The sequence below is a fragment of the Globicephala melas genome, chromosome 12, assembly GCF_963455315.2.
Source record: "Globicephala melas chromosome 12, mGloMel1.2, whole genome shotgun sequence".
Lineage (NCBI taxonomy): Eukaryota > Metazoa > Chordata > Mammalia > Artiodactyla > Delphinidae > Globicephala > Globicephala melas.
The window spans coordinates 1,404,889-1,426,496 of record NC_083325.1 but is presented as its reverse complement, the minus strand read 5'-3'; the positions used below and the strand labels follow the sequence as shown (position 1 = coordinate 1,426,496).

Genomic DNA, 21,608 nt, shown 5'->3' with positions numbered 1-21,608 from the left:
TGAGGGTGTCAGGGGAACGCGGGTGGTCCAGAGAAACCGAGTCAGGCCGAAGAGGAGCTTCCAGAGCTGTGCATGAACCCAGGTGCTTGAGCCCAGGTAGGTGCGTGAGCCCGGATGCAGCCTCGGGGCTCAGGACCAGTGCTCAAGCATCCAAGTCCATGGGGAACGTCAGATGGGGGAGGGAAGGTAACCTGGCTCGTGCAGGTCTCCTGAGTAAGCAGTTCACCTGGGCACCATCTACACCTGCACAGCGAGTGTGCAGACTGCCTTCTGGGTGAGGAAACGTGGATGTTGGCCCCTGAGGCTTCACGCGGTTGTCTTCCGGCCTGTGCCCAGGTGGTGACCGCACAGGTGATGCCCCGTCCCCGCCCCACTCCGTGCTGAAGGTCTGACTCAGTGTTTTTACCGCGATGGCAGCATCAGGTGTGGATTTTGTCCTTGTGAGCTGTTCTTGTTTTTCTATCCCTTCACTTTTGCCAGGATCTTACCCTTAGTAATTGCTTTGGTGGGTTTTTAAATTTTATCCTTTGAATACAGAATTCTTTTCTGTATCTGAAAGGAGAAAACTGTTCCTTGAAATAATCCTGGTCCTTTGTCTCCATGGTTTTGAGTATTCTCCTCTGTGGAGAGCTCTTAATAGAACCAAGTCCACGTGCGGTGCAGCCTCGCAGACTCATCACTGGAGGGTTTGCCGCTCTGTTACTCAGTCCACGTGGTCCTATTCGTTTGTGTGCACTATTCTCAGTATTCGTCTCTTGATGGACTTTCTTAGTAGACTGAGCTCTTTGAAAACTCGATTATTTTGTTCTTGCTATTTTCCCGGCTTAGTCGTGTGACCTGGACCAGGCTAGTTCTGATGGCATTTTTGCTCTCCTTTATGCCACGACAGATTGTTCTGGTTTGTGCTTTGCCGTGCTTGGTGTGGACCCGGGACGGGGCAGGTGCACGTGGCCTCCTGCACGGAAACCGCGCCCCCCCGCCCCGCCCCATCAGCTCCATTTATGGGAGAATTGGAGCCCCACAGTCAGGAAGGCTTAAGGTTGCTTTTATATCATTTAAGTACTTAAATGTGAAAGACGCAGTGCACGCGCTGCCCTGAGCTCCGGAGCTTCCCCTGCGCAGACCTTTCCTTCCACACCTTCCTGGGAGGGTTGTGGCTGAGGCGGGAGGGAAGGGGGCAGGACAAACACGGCGCAGGGTGGAAGAGGAGGGCACGGGTGGGAGCTGACCTGGACCCCCAGCGATTTTATCACGTGACCCACCACCCTGCCTGTAGGTGTGGGTGTTTCCAGCTGCTGAGTGAGCCCCGTGCCTGTTACTGGATCCGGGCCCTGGGGTCTGAGCATGGCCTCGTGCGTCGATCTGGGTCCAATCAGGACGAGAAACCCACACAGTGATTAGAAGGAGGAAGGTTCACTGCAACAATGAAGTTCCTAACTCTAACGGGCTTGGGAAGAGGGGCTGCAGGGGGGAGCCCACTGGGCGCGGGGCTGGGGGCCCAGGGCTGGGAAGAAGGGGCAGGATCTGAGCCCGCAGAGGGAGCCGGGAGGCGGCCGGTGGGATGTCCGCCTGGCCTAGCGCCTGGACCGGGTCAGAGCAGAGACCCGAGTGATGCTGCTGAGGGGCCGGCGGGCCTGCCTGAGGTCGGGTCGGGTCGGGCGTGACCACCGCTCCTGCAGATACGCAGACTCCCTGCCCCTGAGAAAAGCCGGGGGACTGGCCGAGAGCTTTCTCCCTCAGCCTGCTGAACGGCGTTCAGAAACCCAGTTCACCCAGTGCGGGGAGGGGTGCCAGGCGGACCAGAAGAGGGGGACACGCGGGACACACATGGGCCCACGGAGAGACGCCAGCCGGTGCCGGGCATCACTGTTCGGCCCCTCACATCCTCCGACGGTCCCGCGGGGGCATCTAAGGCTCGGCAGCTGAAACAGGTCCGGCCTTGCCGTGCACACCTCGTGAAATGTGAAGTGAATGAAAGGAAAGAAAGCTTTTTTCTTTTTCTTTGCGGTACGCGGGCCTCCCACTGCTGTGGCCTCTCCCGTTGCAGAGCACAGGCTCCGGACGCGCAGGCTCAGCGGCCATGGCTCACGGGCCCAGCCGCTCTGCGGCATGTGGGATCTTCCCGGACCGGGGCACGAACCGTGTCCCCCGCATCGGCAGGCAGACTCCCAACCACTGCGCCACCAGGGAAGCCCAAGAAAGCTTTTTAAAGTTATCAAAAAAAACCCATTTTTCAGTTCCCGCACTTTATCTTGTCCGATATTTTTCAAATGTTGCTTAATGTGCTAAAACATACATGAAAACATGTTCTTTGTTTGAAAGAAAAGCAGTGAGACGGGTAGATTAAGATTTGAAAGGGTTGTTTTCACTTGAATGAAATGTTTCTTTCTGTCCTTTGTCCTGAAATTCTCACGGTTTTTTTCCTTGAGGAGGGCAGACCTCACAATTAGCTCATGGTCACGAGATAACTGGGCTGGCTTCCTCCCCCCAAGGTCTGCTGAAGGTCAGCTTTCAGGGAGCCGCCCTGGCTGAGGCAGAACTAAAATAAGGACCTAACGGAGAGCCAGAAAGCAAGTGGCGCGGTGGCCACCATGGGCGCAAAAGGGCTCGTGGACACACTGCAGGGCTTTCCGCGCAAACCGGGCTTTCTCTGGAGTCCACACTCCTGCTAAAAATGCTGCCCTTTTGTGTTTGAAATACGAGACCCTCTCAAGTTTGTCTCTTTTGGTCAGGACACGATAGATCCCTTAAAAAGGATGTTTCGGGGTGAGACGGTGTGTTTGTGGATCACAGTATGAGTGCCGGGGAGAAGTGACCCGAGAGTGGAGGGCTGCTCCAGGGGCGTTTTCCCACGGAGACGGCTAAACACGCAGAGAAAACGGCCCAGCCTGTAAGAGGAATTCTGAGCATGTTCTTCAAGCTGACCAAACCCTGCTTGTCTGAGTGACCGTGGGGACCCAGTGGGAGGGAACCTGGGAGCCCAGTTCCAGATTCCAGCCGTGATGACAGTTCGGGGCGTGGGGGCAGTTCCTTTACTGAGGGGATGAAACCAGGCTGAGGTGGTGAGTGAGACCCTTAGATGGAGTCATGCAGTCCTGGGGGAGGGCGGCAGTCTGCCCACCTGCTGGCCCATCCCGTCCCCTGCGACTTCACACAGGGCTGGTCCAGCTGTTGGGAGATGGGGGGAGCACGATGGGGCCGGTGGCGGAGTGTGTCCGTGCGGCGCCAGTCCCTCTGCAGGGTGGAGCAGGGTTAGATCTTCCCAAGTCCCACGGCTCCCGGGCCACCGGTCAGCACAGGCGGAATGTCAGAGAAGTTTCACAGGAGGATCTGAGCGCTGGGCGGGCCTCAGAGGGCTGGAAGCTCCGGAAGGCTCGGGAGAAAGGGCCTGGAGTGTCCCTGTCCTCTTGGATGGTGTCCTCAGTGCCGGGAATATTTGATCGTCACCAGTAAAGGCGGTTGTAAACACCCATGTGGCAGCAGCCCTCTCGAGTGTGTGCGGATCTTCACAGGAAAAGGGATCGGGTATCATTAGGCTGTCTGCACACACGGAGGCCTGGGGACGTCCCTCTGCTTATCCACGAGTCAACTCAAGTTTTACGCCTGTTTGTGGCCTATCAGGCATACGCCGTACACCTGCTTTAGTTATTAAAGAGAAGTGCACACTGACCAGAAGTAAAGTCCTTCTTCATATAAAGACATAGAGGCTTCCCCAGACCTCCGTGTGTGGCAGGAACATGGTGAGTCTTCTCTGCCTCTTGTACACTTTCTGTAACAAGCTGCACCGTGTTTGGGCCGACGGGGTCGGGGAGCCCAGCCCACCCCGCAAGCCGTGCAGTCGGGCCCTCCTGTCCCGGTGCCCCATGTGCCTGCACGCGGGGCTGCCCGCCGCACACATCATTCGCCAGTTTTCTGCTATTAAAGATTTTGCCTTTTGCTCCCGTCGATGGAAATAATCAATAAACAATCTAGAATAGGAATAGAAAAGAGTTTGGGGCGTTTTTCTGAGCCAAACTGAGAGGACTCTAGCCCGGAAGACAGCCTCTCAGGTGACTCTGAGGAGCTGCTCTGGAGAAGCAGGGTTTTCAGCACAGTTTTATATTTCCTCAGAACAAAGAACATTAAACAAGCCAGGGATGCTTTCCTTCAAGGTTTAAAAACAACAGACCAGCACACATGCAGTGAGTCAGCGTGGCCTTGGCCCCGGGGAGGGAGGCTTACCGTCCGAGGAGGACCAGCGCTGTCGTCCCAGGAAGGGAGGCGTTTCATCTTTCTATTAACAAGGACGTTCTTCACTTCTGGTCACCGTGCACTTTTCTTTAATAATGAAAGCAGACATACGGCGTACGCTCGATAGGCCACACACGGGCATAAAGTTTGAGTTAACTTGTGTATAAGCCAGAGTGACTTCCCCAGACCTCCGTGTGTGGAGACGCCTTCCACGCTTCCCCGTCCCCCTGCTTCCCCGGCTGGGCCTGCACAGCAGGTGACAGGTGTGCAGCTCCCTCATTTCCACTTGGTTGGAGGAGGTGTGCAGCCGAGTCTCTTCACTCTGGCCTGTCGCGGTGCATGATTCTCTTCTCTGCAGCCAGGATCTGGGAACAGTTTAACGGATGGGGCAGACGTCATGGTAGCAGCAGTGCCCTGTCCCTCCCGTCTGTTGGAGGGAACGGGGCATTTGTGCTGGACAGGGATGTGAGAAGGACCTTTCCAGCACCAGTACCTTTACTGCATGTCACGATTGTTTTGTTTTAATAGGAGAGGAAAATCAGAGTAGGTTTTCCGTTTGAGTGAAATAGAGAAACAGTGAAAATAGCTGGTTTGCCACCCCACACTCCGAACGCCCGGGTCCCTGCGGATAGAGGTTGGAGAAGCTCCTGCCAGGCTCTGGGGTCACATCCACAGAGCGACTCTGCCTGTGTGACGGGGGCAGCATTAACAACACGTTTCCTGTGTCAGGGCCCGCTTTTTACAGGCAGTCGGTCAACACGTTCAGCCACGTAGATGAGGACCTACTGTAGAGCACAGCAAACTCTACTCAGTACTCTGTAATGACCTATATGGGAAAAGAATCTAAAAACCAGTGGATCTATGTATATGTATAACTGACTCACTTTGCTGTACCCCTGAAAGTAACACAACGCTGTAAATCAGCGATACTCCAATGAAAATATTTTTAAAAACGTAGATGAACTATTTGGTAGTGATGCATGTAATTCAGTTGTTGCTATTTGAGGGAATTTGAATTTAAAAGGTACCAGTTATTAAAAAGTTGCGTTTTTGACTTTGCCAGCCATGCTCGGGCTTACACTCAGTGTCTGAGCTGGTGGAAGTAGCTGCCCTTTCTTGGTCTGCCGCCTCTGAGCAGGTTGTTTGCCTTGGGCAGGGTGTTTCCCCAGGGGCGGAATTTGTTCTGGCTGAAATCATGGCGTTAGCTGGATTGATGGACTTGAAGCCTTCGGTGCAGGACACGGGAGTGGTCAGCTCAACAGCAGATGTGCTGCGTGTGGTTTGGCATCTTACACGCAGTCAGGCACACTCAGCCAGGGTCCCAGATCCTGCCTGCTCTGGTCTGAATGTTTGCGCACCCGCTCAATTCATGTACACAAGTCCTAACCCGCGATGTGGTGTTAAGAGGGGATGAGGGGCTTCCCTGGTGGCGCAGTGGTTGAGAGTCCGCCTGCCGATGCAGGGCACACGGGTTCGTGCCCCGGTCCGGGAAGATCCCACATGCCGCGGAGCGGCTGGGCCCGTGAGCCATGGCCACTGAGCCTGCGCGTCCAGAGCCTGTGCTCCGCAACGGGAGGGGCCACAGCAGTGAGAGGCCCGCGTACCGCAAAAAAAATTAAAAAAAGAGGGGATGAGGTCGGGGGGCGGGGTGAAGGTCTCATGAACGGGACGCACAGGGCCCCTGCCCCTGCGCTGTGTGTGGGCTCAGCGAGGAGGTGCCAGCCAGGACCCAGGGGAACAGGAGAGTCCTCACCCCACACGGCCGCGCTGGTGCCTTGGTCTCGGGCTTCCAGCCACCAGGACCGTGAGACGTGAATTTCTGTTGTGTATAAGCCACCTGGTCGGTGGTGTTTGGTTTCAGTGGCCCTAAAGGACTGAGCCACTGCCCAGCATACAAGAAGTCTCTCCACTCTGGATGGACGTCTGGGGTCCAGGCCTGTCCTGGGGCATCCCCCGGAGATCCAGGTCAGCTTTGGTGAAGAGGAGGCCTGAGCCGCTGTTGGAAACTCTCGGGAAGAAGCTTTGGGAGCCCAGGAGCCAGGAAACCACCTTACAGGCCCACTGTTCAGAAAACAATGGCTTTGGGATATTTTATAAAACAGCTTCCCACCTGCTTCAAGGGCTGTTCTGCTGCGCTGTATGGCCCGTAGTGATTTCAGTCAAGAGAGTTCAGATGAATGTTTTTCTCATGGTTACGATCACAGTCTAAAAGGATTGTCTGCATTTCTAAGGGTGACATTATTAAGTGCCAAAAATGGTTAAAAGTAACAGAGTGCCTGGCTCTGAAAACTGAGCGATGGTGTTCATTTGGCCTCAGATTACCCCTTGCCCTCTTGGAGAAATTACACGCGCCTTTGAGCTCCACTCCTCCGCATGGCTGGATGGGGACGTGAGGGACCAGCCGACTGTCCTGGGCAACCCTTTGGGCGTGTGGTGCCCTGACCGGTGGATGCCACGTAGTCATGGCTCTGCCCTCGGCTCCAGGGCCCGGGGAGAAAGGCGCTCGTCACCTGCGTGAGCAGTGGAGGGAGCACAGGCATCCCCGGGCAGCTCCTGCCACACGTGGACGCGCCTGTGTGCTGAGCGGGCGCCTCTTACGTACCAGTTAGGTCTGCAGAATCGTGAGCACGTAGCAGAAGTTCCGTATGTTCAGATGTGACACGTGTGATGTAGGGAAGTTACTTGAGCAGTTACCTTTTAAGAAGCTGAGACCCCAGCAGGAGGACTGCCGAGGCCGGGCGCCTGCCCCCCACCCCGGGACGCCCTTGGGGCCGAGCGACCGTCCGTCCACCCCTCCCCGTCAGCCGGCGGCGCTGCAGCCTCGCCTCTCGCTCCTGTGTTGTTTGAGCATGAGGGGCGCGTGGACGGCCCAGGGACTCCCCTCTGCCCTGAGAGCTTCTCTGCGAGAACCAGCTCCTGGGACGAGGCCGGTAGGGGCAGATGTGTGATGAAGGGCCCACGGCTCTTCCAGCTCCTCCCTTCAAACCTCAGCCTGCCCCCAACCCAGCTCCCAGTTAGGCCACACCTCGGTGATTAAAAAAATGAAAGGAGGAAAGAATGAGAGGCGGCAGAAGTGTAAGCAGACGGAGTGTCGTCTACCCTACGCGTCGGCCGCGGTGCCCTTGTGCTGATGGGCAGAGGGCACCTGGGGCTTGGACTCCGGTGGCAGGTCGGTCTCTCTGGGGCGACTGTGCGCCCTCGTCGGCACGGTTCCAGCTGGAAGGAGAGGAAACCGGGAAAAAGGAGGGTCTCCTCCTGCTTCACCTTCACACAATGTTCCCGAAACAGCAGAGCTTCAAGAGCAGAGGGACGCTTTACTAAGTTTCCAGCACAGTCTGAGAAGAAGGACCTCGTGGAGGGTGTGGAACAGTTAGTAGCTGGTGGAGAGGAGGGTCGGGACGTGTTTCCTGTCCAGGCACAGCCTCTGGCAGCTCTGTCCGTGGAGAGATTGGCGAGCCTGGCTGCATTCGGGGTGCTGGGGCAACAAAGCACGACACACCAGATTTGCCCTAATCGCGACCTCAACTCTCAGCCTTGGTGATCAAGGATCACGTCATTCTTCAGTGAGCGCTTCAGTTCATCAAAGGCACAGTTGAGATTAGTAGGACAAACACAAAGTAAACAGTAAGACACCTTACTGTTCATTCTGTACGTCTCTGTAGCGTTTGAATTTTTTTCCCAAATAACATGTATTTACTCTTTTTCCCTTCTGTCAGTACGATTATGTGGTGGAGTGACATTTCTGACTTCCTTTTTGTACTTATCTGCGTATATGTGAACTTGATCCATGTGCATAATAAAATTGGGACTGCACACCTATTAGAACAGCTAAAATGAGTAATGATAACCCCGAATGCTGGCGATGGTGTGGAGGAATTGAATCTCTCACGCTTTGCTGGTGGGCATGTGCAGCGGTGCAACCACTCTAGAATAAACAGCTTGGCAGCTCTCAAAGAACTAAACGCACCCTTCTCACACAACCCAGCAGTCTCGCCCTAGAGCACTTACCCCAGAGAAATTAAACCTTATATTCACCCAGAAACTTACCCACAGCTGGATTCACGAGAGCCCCAAACCGGAAGCTGCTGAAGTGTCCTCCAGTGGGTGATGGTTAAACAAGCTGTGGTGTGTGCACACCACAGAGTACTTACTACTCAGCAGTGAAAAGAACAGGCAATCCACATATGTGGCAACTTGGTGGGTTTCACGGGCATTTGCTGAGTGGAAAAGGCCAGTCTCAGTTGGTCACAGGCTGCGTGATTCCCTCGACGCAGCTGTCTCAGTCAGCTCGGGTTGCTGTAACAGAAATGCCATAGCTGCATGGCTTAAGGAAGGGTTTGTTTCTCAAGGTTCCAGGGCCTGGGAAACTCAAGATCAAGGCTCCAGCGGATCCTGTCTGCTGAGGGCCCACGTCCTGGCTGGTGGGCGGCTGTCTCTAGCTGTCTTCTCGCCTGGGTGTCTCTGACCCCATCCTGGGGGATTAACACCCCTCCCTCATGACCTCATTCAACCCTGCTGACACCCCACAGGGCCATCTCCAGATCCCGTTGCCTTGGGATTAGGCTGTCAGTATGAATTCTGGGGACACAGAGATTCAGTCCACAGCAAAAACATTCTCTAAGTTACAGTTACGTGGATGGAAAACAGACTAGTGTGTTGCTGGAGGGTGGGTGTGACCATCAGAGGGGACGTGAGAGAGGTCTTTGTGGGGATGGAAAAGCCCCAGGTCTGGATGGGGGTGGCGGTTACACGAATCTACAAGGTGTGACGAGGTGACACAGACCTGTACACACATCGCGCTGGCGTCAGAGTCCTGGTTTTGATTGTACGTAAGATGTAGTCACTGGGAAGCTGTGTGAAGGGTACAAAGGTCTTCTCTGTACAATCTTTGTAACTTCCTGTGACTATAATTATGTCAAAATAAAAAGTTTAAAGTGTGATTGCAGGTCCTTCACATTAATTCCTTGCTGGATGAGAGACTTCATTGCGTCGTGTGTTCAGGAACCATCAGCTTCTCCGCAGTCCTGCTTTCCTGTCTAGTAGAGATGGGACTAGTCGTTATGGGGGGAATGAGATAATTGGTTACGTTTTCAGATGTGCCAACAGCAGCTGATTGTCATGGTTTCCCAGAGCAGGTAGATGGGTGATTAGCCCCTTTCCCTCACCAACAAGTATCTGTCACGCATCTTTGTGTCTGTGTGTGTCAGTGTATCTGTGTGTGTCTTGTGTGTCAGTGTGTGTCTGCGTGTCTGTGTGTCAGTGTGTGTCTGTGTGTGTCTGAGTGTGTGTGTGTCTGTGTGTCTCTCCACACCCGCTGTCTCCTTCCCTCTCTATTCCACACGGTCACTGTAAACAAACATTTTTTAACCATGAGGCTGTTTCTTTCCTGTTTAAAGATGGCGAGCCTCTTGCTCCATCCCCTGCAGGCTCTGGGCTGGGACCATTCTGACCTGTACCCTGAGATCCTTAGGGTTCAGAGTGAGGAGAGCATGTCTCATTTTCTGCCTCTAGCCCCATTTTGTATGCACTACCCAGCCTTTCTAGATAACCTGTTTTGCTCCCCAGTGATTACGTGTAACCGTTTTCCCACAGAGAGTTAGCATCTCGTCTGTGGGATCAGACCACCTGGGTTTAAATCTCGACTCCACCACCTACTTACTGGTTATCCAGCCTCTTTGTGCCCCGGTTTCCCCACCTGTACCTCCTGGGTACACGGCAGTGAGCACCTAGGAACGCTGTTTACAGTTCTAGCCGTCATGCTGCCGACGTCTCAGACGCATTTTGTCTGTTTGCTGATGATTTCATGGCCCTTCTGTCTCTCGTGTGACCTGCTCTGTCAGTCAGTGTGCCTTTCACCTGCTCCCTAGGTTTTCTTTTTTTCTTTTTGATTGATTAGAGCGCTAAATATTTTTTTTGAAAAAAAAAAAACCCACTAAATATAATTTCAGCATCTTATATAACCATGTAGGTTTAAATTTTTTTTAATTTTTAAAAAATTATTTTCTTGACGTTTTAAAATTGAAGTTTAGTTGTACAATATTGTTTAAGTTACAGGTGTACAAGATAGTGAGTCGCCATTTTTAAAGGTTATGCTCCATTTATAGTTATTAGAAGATATTGGCTGTATTCCCTGTGCTGTGCGGTATAGCCTTGTAGCTTTTTCGTTTTATACGTAGTAGTCTGTGTCTCTTAACCCCCTGCCCCCGCCTCCCCTCCCCCCTTCCCTCTCCCCACTGGAAACCACTAGTCTGTTCTCTGCATCTGTGAGTCTGCTTGCTTTTCGTTGTGTTCACTAGTCTGTCGTATTTGTTAGATTCCCACCTGTTCCCCTTGGTCTGGTGGGAGGCACAAGGGTGCCAGGAGGTCGGTTTGGAGAGATTGGGCCCCTTTCACTGCCCCAGGACACGTGTCCTCATCACTTCACTGCCGACCCTGGTGCACTGGAGCCGACGGTGGTGTGCAAGGAGCACAGCGAGCCTGCAGCGCATCCTTTATCCTTTATCTTCTATCCATGATAAAGACCCAGAAGGACTGGCTGCCTTGGTTACAGGCTCAGCTGGGGCCAAACGGAAGGAGTTGTAACTGGACGCCGGCTCTTCCCCTGCTGAGCCTGGGACTGAGCTGTCACTGCGCCAGAGCCACAGAGCAGGGTTCATGCCTGCACCCCCTGCACAGCTGTTCCCTCCCCCCTGAGGGCGGCCGGGCTGCCACACAGCTGGTCCCGTGTGTGCGGGGAAAGTTCCTGGAGCTTCCAGACGCTCAGCGAATCCACACCGTCTCGGGCACAACTGCCTTGCCCGGAGCTCTTAATGTGAAAGGGCCGGTGCGACCCTGGAGCCGCTGACGTGTGGGAGCGGAGAGGGGAGTGACCGGGACGCCGCCTGGGTGTCCGTGCCTCCGTCCTGACCCGTCCAGTCCCCCGTTCCGCTCCGCGATGGCACTCCCGGGCCCGCGCCCCGCTGCCATCCCGGAGGGCGAGGAGGTACCCCCGGCGGCCTGTAACGGGGAACACCGGGCGCCCTGCGGCCAGGATGAGAGGGCCGTGTCCAGGCTGCAGCGCAGGCACAGCGACGTCAGGGTCTACAAGGAGTTTTGTGACTTCTACATCAAATCGTGAGTGCCCCTCCCAGCCCTCTCCTGGGGCTCGGGTTCCCTGCCTTGGGCTTTGACATCACCCCACCTTCAGTGGGGCCTTCCGGGGTGGAGCGGGCGTCCAGGATGAAATGCAGAAACGGAGGGGGAGAGCGCTGCCTTCTCGCTGCCCGTGCAGCGCTGAGGTCTCCCTGTTGGGAGCTGGGGGTGCCTGGGGCCTCCAGGGACTCATTAGCCAGAAGGAGCATTTAACGGCCTGATTCTCTGTTTCCACCCATCCTTTCCCTGCGCTTTTGCAACAGATGTTGCTTCTCTTTACAACTCCTGAGGAGCTGTTTAAGACTAATTGGGCAATTATAATTACACCGTAACCAAAATACTTCATAAACTGTCACGACGCTTTTAGGGTTTACATTTCTGCACTTTAATGCTCGAGGTTTTGCTTTGCACGCTTTGATAAACGAGGCACTTGAACAAGGGAAAGCTCGAGGAAGTCAGGTTTTCTGTGTGCAGCTGATGTGTGGAAGCAGGTCGGCCAAAGCAATTCTGACCAGACAGTTACGAAGGCTTTTCTGTTCCCCAAGGTTTACGTTTCCCGACGTGGAAATCCTTTTTTGAAAAATTAGCCTATTAATTATAACTAACCAAGTGACAGCTCTATCATCCCTGACTTTTAATAAGTAGCTTGTATCATCTGTGTTAACTGTGACAGTCACTGTGGAAAGAATGTGTGTGTCAGTTTTCCGTCCATGGGATGTTGGCCATCGGGGACACCGTGCCTGCAGGGTCGGGGGTGTATGGGAACTCTCCGTATCTTCCGCTCAGTTTTGCTGTAAACCTAAAACTGTGCTAAATACAGCCCATTAAAAAATACACAGTGCCAGAGGGTCAGAGACAAGAGAGAAAGGGAAATAGTGTGAACAGCTGAGTAGGTGGGTGAGACTGTTGGTTGGTCGGTTGTTTTCCTGGAAGTTTCCTCTAATGTTCTGTTTCTTTTCCTGCTTGTTATTAAAGTGAGTACTTCTTCAAAAATACATATTACTTTATCTCTAAAACTACTTTATTTTTCCTGTGTGTGGGGAAAGGTTGTGTGTATAATGTGTCTATTTTCTAACTCTTTGAGTATTTGAACTTGAATGTAAATGGTCTATAGTGTAATGAGTATAAATAGGTCATTGATAAACATTTTGATCTTGGGACCCGTTTACATTCTTAAAGCAACATTGAGGTCTCCAAATAGCTTTTGTTTTATCAGCATTTACTGCATTAGAAAATAAAACTGAGAAAAATTTAAGTATTTACTAGTTCATTTAAAATAACAATAAGCTCATCGCACATTAATAATATTAATACATATTAATATTCATTATGTTTTTATGAAAATTGTTTCCAAAATGAGAAAACTTGGGGGGAAGAGTGGCATTGTATTACATTTTTGCAAATCTCATTAATGTCTGTCTTGGTAAAACTGTTTCACCTGCATTCATCCTTCTGCAATATGTTGTTGCACATGAAGTTTATAAAGAAAATGTGGCCTCCCACAGAGATGTGGGAAAAGGGAGGACATTTCCACCCGGCGAGGGTCACTGATCTAGGAAATCATGAGTCAGGATGTTCCAGGATTTCTTCTTTTGTAGGTCTCCTGGGGTTCTACTAAAATCATTGAGAATTTGGTGACTCTTCTGAGAAAGTTTTAAAGTAATAATAATGCTTCATATTTGAGTAGCATCTTCTGGTTTCCAAAGTGGTTTTATATGCTTTTTCTTACTTCGTCCTCAAAATGGTCCTAGGCCCATGGGGGCAGCTGTGGGCTGAGCACACCTCGTCGACGGATGCCTGTGGATGCTGGCCCCCACTTTGGAGAAGGGGGCAACAAGCCTTTCCAGAGCTTTGATAAAACTACCGCTGTTCGTCTGGCTTATGGCAAAGCCAGGTGACGAAGGGAATTGATGGGCTTTTCTCCCTGATCCCAGTAACTCTGCAGTGACAAGTAGAAAAGTTAATTGAGCATGAGACTCAGGTCAGGTTTGCCACAAGCAGTGGGGCTGCCTCCCTTCCTTCCTCTTCTGGTGGCTTTGATTGAGTTTTGCTTGGTGTGGGGTTGTGAACAGGCGCTTCTGGTGGAGTGTGGATACCACAGGGCAGGATACTGCTGGGTGAGAGCTTTGGAGGAAGAGGGCGGGGTTGTCTTCCGCTGGGGTAGAGGGGGTGAAGCGTGCGCCGCTCCAACCTTGCTAAGGAAGCAGCGAGATGTAGGCTGTGACGGGACGGGGCAGCCCGTCTGCCTGTGGGATGGACCCCCGCCCACCTGCCGCCTGGGGGGCTGGGAAGCTTCGTCGGCGATGACTTCCCCAGGTGGGCTGACAGGGTGTCTGGGTGGACAGAAGCTGCCCCAGGGCCGGCCACAGAGCAGAGCGTGCGCTCTGAGTGGGGTCTGGATATCTGAAAATAAACTTGCAAACCACGAAGCTGGCTGGGCCAGTGCCTGCTCTGCCTGGGGACCTTCCCACCTGGAGGCCGTTCCTTTATGTGAGATTCAGAGTAAGCAGTGGTCTGGTCACGGGCTTGACTGTATACTTTTCCTCCAGGCTGCACAGGGTTGGGTGGGACGTGGGCCTTTACTGGAAGCACCCGCGTGTGCTGGGGTCCAGGGGGACCCCGGCCCGGACTCACCAGCCGGGGTCTCGTAGAGGATCCTCTCACGTCCTCTCGAGCATTTGACCTGATGCCATCATCTGGTTGTGACTCGTGGGCGGGGGACCTGGATTCTGGGCCTGTGTCTCCTGCGAGCTGGACAGCTTTGCAAGGTTGGGCTCGTTGGTCTCTGGACCTGCACTTCACCATCTGTAAAATGATCTTCAGAGTGGACAATTCTGTGCTTTTAAGATACATTTTGTAATATTAGTGTTCAACGTTTGTCTTCCCAGTTGGATTATAGGGCTAAGGCGTTTGGCGGGTTGTAGAGCCACTGAAGCTGCGTTCGGCAGGCCCTCACGGCGGGTGCGAGGGGGCCTGCGTCTGGCCGGGCCTTCAGCGCGTCCGGACCCACGTGAGGGGGACTTAATGAGGCCACTGGCCAGGCTGTCGGCTCAGCCCTGAGGCGGCTCTCGGTGCCCCCTGCATCCCTGCCTCCTGGAAGGCGGCGTGGGTGCAGCGTGGGCATTTGGCAGGGGACTCAGGAATGTCGGCGAACCAGAGGGTCTGCACCCCGGACGCTGGGTGGGGTTGAGACCTTGGGTCGCAAGCGGGAAAGTGGGCTTTATGGACAAGATACGATTGTTGTGGCCTCAGACTGAGCTCCCGGGAAGGGCCGCCGTCCGTGACCTATGTCCCTTGTGTGTTGCAGCAACATGGCCAATGCCCTGGCCAACGCCAGCTGTGAGCGCTGCCGGGGAGGCTTCGCGCCCGCCGAGAAGATCGTCAATAGCAACGGCGAACTGTACCACGAGCAGTGCTTCGTGTGCGCCCAGTGCTTCCAGCAGTTCCCCGAGGGCCTCTTCTATGAGGTGGGTACTGGCGGGCGGGCGGCGTGCGCGAGGGCAGGGGTGGCCCTGGGCAGTGACGCTGGCGGGTGTCTGGGGCTCGCCCGCCGGCCCTTCAGGTGCCCCCCGCCCCGCCCCAGCACGGCCCGCTTCCTCTTGCCCCACAACTCCCAGCACCTGTGTCCTAAAGGGGCTCTTGTTTGGGGAGGAAGGGGGCACCCCCTCCGTATCCCGCTCTTCTCTGTGTCTCCTCTTCTTCCCCAACACTTGTTCTCCCTGATTCTGTGGTGTCACCACGTGGCCCGCGCTCACTTGTGTTCATTCTGACCAGTCCTGGAACCCCCTTCTCACGTCTGCTTTGGGGGTGCTGGTCTAGGGATGACCCCGAACTGTGAGCGAGGACGACAGTGTGTGTGTGTGTGTGTGTGTGTGTGTGTGCGCGCGCGCGCGCACGCGCGCACGTGTGTGATCACCTCCTTACGCGTTTGCATGTGTCTCTCTATGTGATGATACGTATACATAGAGTTATGGGATGCCCAGAGATGGCCACTGTTTGATTTCTCCTTCTACCAAGCAGATTTTAAACTTTTTCTGTGTTACAGGCCATTCATGAGGAAGGAACGGTGGTTTTTAAAGGTCATTAGTAAGTCAGTTGTTGGCCAACTCGACAGCATTTTCCCATAGAAACAGTGCCCCTGGGAGGGAAGCTCCCGGCCAGCCTGTGGCGCAGCGTGTCGAGACACAGCTCAGGGAACACCATGTTATTCACTCAGACGCATTTTTCCAGCTCCTGCTGTGTCCCAGAAACACACGTTCCCTACGACAGAAACCTGTGCAATGGGAACGAGAATCTCTCTTTCCGTGAAGGGCAATGGCTTTCGGGCTGGGAACGGCAGGGGACAGTTTGGGGGGCTGAGCGGAAGAGGGGACCCAGTGACCCACAGCCGGAGGGTGGGGCTGCCCTGGGTGCTGAAGAGGGTGAGGGGAGCAGGGGGAGAGGGGGTGGGGCGGCGGCTGAGGTCTCATGAGGCTCTCTGGCCCCTAAGCCGGAGCAGGGAGGTCAGACCCAGGGCACACTTACGGGGCTCCAGGGAGCCGGCCCCCGAGCAGACATTGGTCTCCACACCCCGGAAAGCCTTTTCTTCCTTGAGGCCCAGAGAGGCTGAAGTGCGCTTGCTGACAGCAGATGAGTGACATAAATGGGATGCGAACCTAGTTTGGTCCCTAATATCCGATACGGTGTTCTTTCCCTGACGTACGCTTTTCCAATCTAAGATCTTTTTATTGAAATGCGTAATTATGACAAAGTCTCAGGAGAGAGATTCCAGGGGAGCAACAGAGAAGAAAGGCAGGCTCTGTTATTTCCACGGTCCGCTGTTCCCTCTCTGTCGCCTTATCTTTCCCATGCTGTGCGTCTGCTGGCCGTGTCGTGCGGCAGCACCGGGTGATGAGGTGAAGCAGGCGACGCGCGCAGTGCCGTCGGTTAGCCGGCCCCGGACTCGCTCCAAGCAGGGTCCCCGTCCCCGCACTGCGGGCCCTCTGTGCTGCATGGCCCGTCGCTGTGGGGCGTCCCGTGTGTCGTAGGGTGTTAGAGACGTCCCTGGCCTCCCCTCACATACGCAGTCGTGACAGCTGGAAGTACCTACACACATTGCCGGCTTTCCCCTGGGGAGCACAGCCACCCTCGGCCGCGACCTGCTGCACTAACACCTCTTCCCGTAGGTAATGAACTTCCCTGTGCTGGCCGCAGGTTGGTTCTAAATGGCTCGTTCCCCAGGCCGTGTACGCAGAGCCCTGCACAGAACAAGACCTCCCTGTGGTCCGTCTCTAAGAATCTGACTGCAGTCAGAGTGAATTCTTGTGCCATAAAATGTATTTAGAAGGTACTTCTAGAAAGAACTCACTTAAGAAAGACCCTAAAGAAAGCATACACCTTCTTGTGTAAATTGGCACAGGGAGATAAGTACAGGCAGACCTCAGATAGTGTGGGTTTGGGTGCAGACCACCCAACAAAGCGAGTACGGCAATAAAGCGAGTCGCACGAATTTTTTGGTTTCCCAGACATAGAAAAGTTATATTCACACTGTATGTAGTCTGTTAAGTTGCAGTGGCGTATTGGCTGAAAAACAACATACACACCTTAATTTAAACTAATGCTGTCGGAAAAATGGCGCCGGCAGGCTCGCGGGAAGCAGGGTTGCCACAAACGTTCAGTGTGTAGAAAACACTATCTGCGAAGTACAATAAAATGAGATGTGCTTGTACGCATCCTTGGGCAGCTCATCACTCAGCTGTAATGAAAATACCGTCGTCATTTACCAGAAGCCAAGACATACTTTCTGTGTAGTAACTAGAACCGGCTCCCCAAACTGAAATTCAGTTTTCTCTTTTAAAAGAGTCTACTTCTACATTTTAATTTTAAATAACTTTTAATTACTAATGATTATGAAAGTTATCCACCTTTTTTTAAAATATAAATTTATTTATTTATTTATTTTGGCTGCGTTGGGTCTTTGTTGCTGCACACGGGCTTTCTCTAGTTGCGGCTAGCGGGGGCTACTCTTCGTTGCAGTGCGCGGGCTTCTCATTACGGTGGCTTCTCTTGTTGCGGAGCACAGGCTCTAGGCACGTGGGCTTCAGTACTTGTGGCTCGAGGGCTCTAGAGCGCAGCCTCAGTAGTTGTGGCGCACAGGCTTAGTTGCTCCGCGGCACGTGGGATCTTCCTGGACCAGGGCTTGAACCTGTGTCCCCAGCATTGGCAGGCGGATTCTTAACCACCGCGCCACCAGGGAAGCCCCCAAAAGTTATCCATCTTTTAACTTTATCCATATCGGAAGACAGTGATCAAATAAGAACAAAACACTGCGTGTGATTCGTGATCCTTACTTTGGTGTTGCGGTTAAATCTTGAGAGGGAAGCCTGTCTTCCTGGGCTGTCGGTGTTGCCCATCATTCTCCAATAACGTGGAGAGGTGTTTGTAAAACGGCCAAGTCACAGGCGGTTGATGAAATGCCATTTCCAGGGGGAAACACCCATTTGGCCTCCAGGCCCTGACACTGTGTGTGGCCATGACACCACTTCCTAAATCTCATTTTGTGACATCAGGGATTTCCTCCAAAAGGATTATCTTAATTTTTCCCCAAAGGAAATGGTTTGTGAAATAAAGTGTGTTCCAGAGTGACGTGATTCCAGAAAAGTTACCGACAGGATGGAGCGGGGGAGGCCAGGCAGCCTGCCCAGCTCGGCTCAGGACACCTCACCTTTCTCTCTCCTTAGTGTGAATTCCCCCAATGTGACCCCCGCCCCCCCATCACAAATGCATAACAGGAAAGTCCAATTTGTGGTGAGTGATTTAGTGGGAAGACTTTACAAAGAGGTTACTTCCCTGGTTTCCTCTAATATGGAAGGAATAGTGATTCCTCAGGAAGCTGGACCCTGGGGGCAAGGCTGGTGGGCAGGAAACCTGGGAAGACTTCTCACATCTGCATGTGGCTGGAGGTGAGACCATCAGCACAGTTTCCAATTCTGAGCTTTCTTTAAAGTGGCAGGATTCTTCTTTTCCCCCAAAGAGAATCTTCACGGAACTCCAGACCAAACTTAGAACCATTAAAAGCAGGGCTGTTCTTGGCCAGGGTCCCCTCCCCATCCTGGCGGGTCGCGGGCTTCTTTGGCATTTTGTTAAACGCTGCGAATTTGGAGCATTAATTTTTCTTATTCTACAGACTTGTTCTATGATAAACCAGTTCTGGGTTGTACCTAGAAAGACAGTATTCCTGGAAGTTTGATTCTTCCACCTTGACGCGTTCTGACGTTTCTTCTTTTCACACCCTAGAGTTTTACTTTGGATCAGCCTCCGGCCTTTCTCCTGCGCTCAGAAGTCGAGCCAGAGTGTGTCTGATCATTTCTACGTGCTTAGAAAAGAGGCAGCTCGCTCTAGCAAAAGAAGCTCTCCCTTTTCAGAAGTCTTCATTTGGGGGAGCACACCCCGGGCATGCAGGGGGGTTGCCATAGGGATGGCTTCAAGGGCCCATTTCTGGACCCTCAGATTCTGGTCTCAGGGACTGTTCATCCTAAAATCGGTTTGCCTGATGATATTTTTGTATTCCCGATAGCGCTTAGTCCTCGCCCTTGACGAAAGGAAGGGATGTGAAATCCTACTCTGACAAATTGCTCTAGGACCCCAATCAGAAGAGATTTGGGGGGGGGTCCCTAAACCCACAGGGCTACCCACCTTTCCCGGCCTTATGTGTTCTCTTGCTAAGGATGCAGCCCAGCTGAGGAGCCGTATCGGGTGTTCTGTATGCAGATATATGGCAGGTTTGGGAATGTGGGGAGTCGTCGTGACAACGGTCTTTTAGGACTTTGCCCTAATCTCGTCCCCTAATTTCAAAAGGACTCATTGTTTTAAGGCAGAGAGAGGCGTGCAGAGAGGCTGCAGAAGGGCGGGCGTGGTGGGAGCCGAGCAGAGCAGGCGTGCCGCTCACCGGGCCGAGCAGGTCGCGGTCCAGCCGGGCTGCGTCTGCGTCCGTCCACGGCAGGGTCCTTAAGCCCCACCGTGTCCTGCCCGCATGCATCACAGCTTTAAAGACTTATTCCAACCACAACCGGCCCTAAGCTTTTCAGTCTTCTACTAACAAATACAGCGTATATGCCAACTGCTGGCCTCCTTTTGCTTTGTTTTTTTAAGCAATATGTGTCTTTCTCTTTTCATTAAATGCAGAGTCATTGCTGATCATTTCTTTTATTTTTCTCCTTACACTTGATTTTAATGGGTCTCAAAAGTCTGTGACAGATCTTTGATCGAGTTATTTCCATCGAAAATACTGATTTTAAAAACTGATCAATTAAAACTGCCACTCGCGCGTGCACACAAGCCACAAAACGCTATCCTTCTGAAGGCTTTACGACGCCTTGTTACCATTACCCAGCCTTTCACTAGTAAACTTAAGTGGCAAATTGAGACAGTTTGAGTCTCCTTCCTCCACTGAGCAAGACGAGGTGGCAGGTAAAAAGTTGATCATTTCTAAGTACAGTTATTTCTGCATTTTTATATTACGTTTCTTTAAAAACTTACTGCTGAAAGCTCGATATCAGATTTCTATGGATGTACACAATATATGCTCAGTAAAGGAACACATCTCACTTATAAATAACTTCTGCTTTGGGCTACAGGTTACAATGCACTGCGACGCAATATTGAGTAATAGTGTATAGAGTTAATACCTTCTGTTTGTAACTTTAAAAAATAGACTCATTGGGCTTCCCTGGTGGCGCAGTGGTTGAGAGTCTGCCTGTGGATGCAGGGGACACGGGTTCGAGCCCTGGTCTGGGAGGATCCCACATGCCGCGGAGCGGCTGGGCCCGTGAACCACGGCTACTGAGCCTGCGCGTCTGGAGCCTGTGCTCCGCAACAAGAGAGGCCGAGACAGTGAGAGGCCCGTGCACCGCGATGAAGAGCGCCCCCCCGCCCCGCCCCGCTCGCTGCAACTAGAGAAAGCCCTCGCACAGAAACGAAGACCCAACACAGCCAAAAATAAATAAATAAATTTATTTTAAAAAAAAAATAGACTCATTAAATGTATCAGAGCTCATTCATTTGAGTTTTAAAATGAAGTAAGACTTTTTCTGGCACAAGATAAATCTGCTTTGCCCGGATGCCAGTTAAGCTGTAGGGGATATGGTCAATAAATTGAATGAGCTAAATCTGCAGCTGATCTCCATAATTGAGGAGATTGAGTTGACAACTGGAACATCATTAAGCATGGATTTTGATAATCAAACAATATGTGATTTTGACAAATAACTTGTAAGGAGCTCAGAGGTTCAAAGGAACGCATTATATAATTCCCATGACTTACTTACATGAAAAGGGTACAAGCAACCCCCAAAATAGAAAATAAATCTAGAATTAATGTTGAACCCTGAGTCTTCCAGTGGTCAGTCATCTTCATCCATGGAAGCATGAAGTAATGGTGAGGGTAAAGAGTGGCCCTGCTCATCTCATTAGGGTTTGCTTCTCATGTAAATAATTAAATAGTGAATAAAATGTAACATTCGTAACATACCTATGTTTTCATCATTTGTATACCAATAATCATTGTAATGACAATCCAGAAGAAGAAGAATGTTAACCTTTAGGGCGTTATGGATTTGGAAAGTAAAACAAATTTTAAAGTTTCACAATACATTTTAATTGCAGAGAAATATGGTAGGATGACCAGTTAAAGACCTTGGTGGAAAAAGTATTGTAGCATAAAACTTTTGGGGGGAAATGAAAGGAAAACAGTTCAAGGAGAGAAATGAAGGATAAATTTTCCACCTGTAGGAAAAGGATATTTTTTTAAACGGGTTTTGGCCCCATTTAAAAATGTTTATTTTTTTAAAATATGCTAGCATATTTACTGTTCGTAAGTACGTATTTTCAACGTGGGGGGAGGTTTGTACGTCTGTGCACATTTTCCGGGGGGGTGTCTGTGGGAGGAGCTCACCCTTCTCTGGGGGCAGAGGATCAGTTCTGGCCTCAGCGGGTCTTTCCTGTGCCCACACTAGGTGCCAGGAAGGTACCAAAGTGTGTCTGCCTTTACATATCTCAGGAGGATTACAGATTCTGGGCAGAGCTCTAGTCCAGAAACCTCTTTCCTACAGTCTCCGCAGAAAAATCCCATTCATCCCGGGATTGTTTTCTATTTACAAGTCGCTGGTACTTTCTGTTTCAGTTTGAAGGAAGGAAGTACTGTGAACATGACTTTCAGATGCTCTTTGCTCCCTGCTGTCACCAGTGTGGTAAGTTCCACTGCCCAATGC

At 52.2% G+C, this 21,608-nt stretch overlaps 1 protein-coding gene across 7 annotated transcripts in view; it reads left to right on the top strand.

The window, feature by feature from the left end:
• LIMS1 (LIM zinc finger domain containing 1) overlaps positions 1 to 21,608 on the top strand; it is a 93,580-nt gene that overhangs the window by 61,413 nt on the left and 10,559 nt on the right. For 4 of the 7 annotated variants that reach the window (XM_030845063.2, XM_060309419.1, XM_060309420.2 and 1 more), the window contains exons 2-3: positions 14,669 to 14,828; positions 21,521 to 21,587. In XM_030845063.2, coding sequence (XP_030700923.1) covers positions 14,669 to 14,828; positions 21,521 to 21,587 — 227 coding nt within the window. Of the gene's footprint in view, positions 1 to 11,164; positions 11,344 to 14,668; positions 14,829 to 21,520; positions 21,588 to 21,608 lie in introns of those variants that run through there. The other 3 variants (XM_030845062.2, XM_060309416.1, XM_060309417.1) reach the window with 1 other exon arrangement.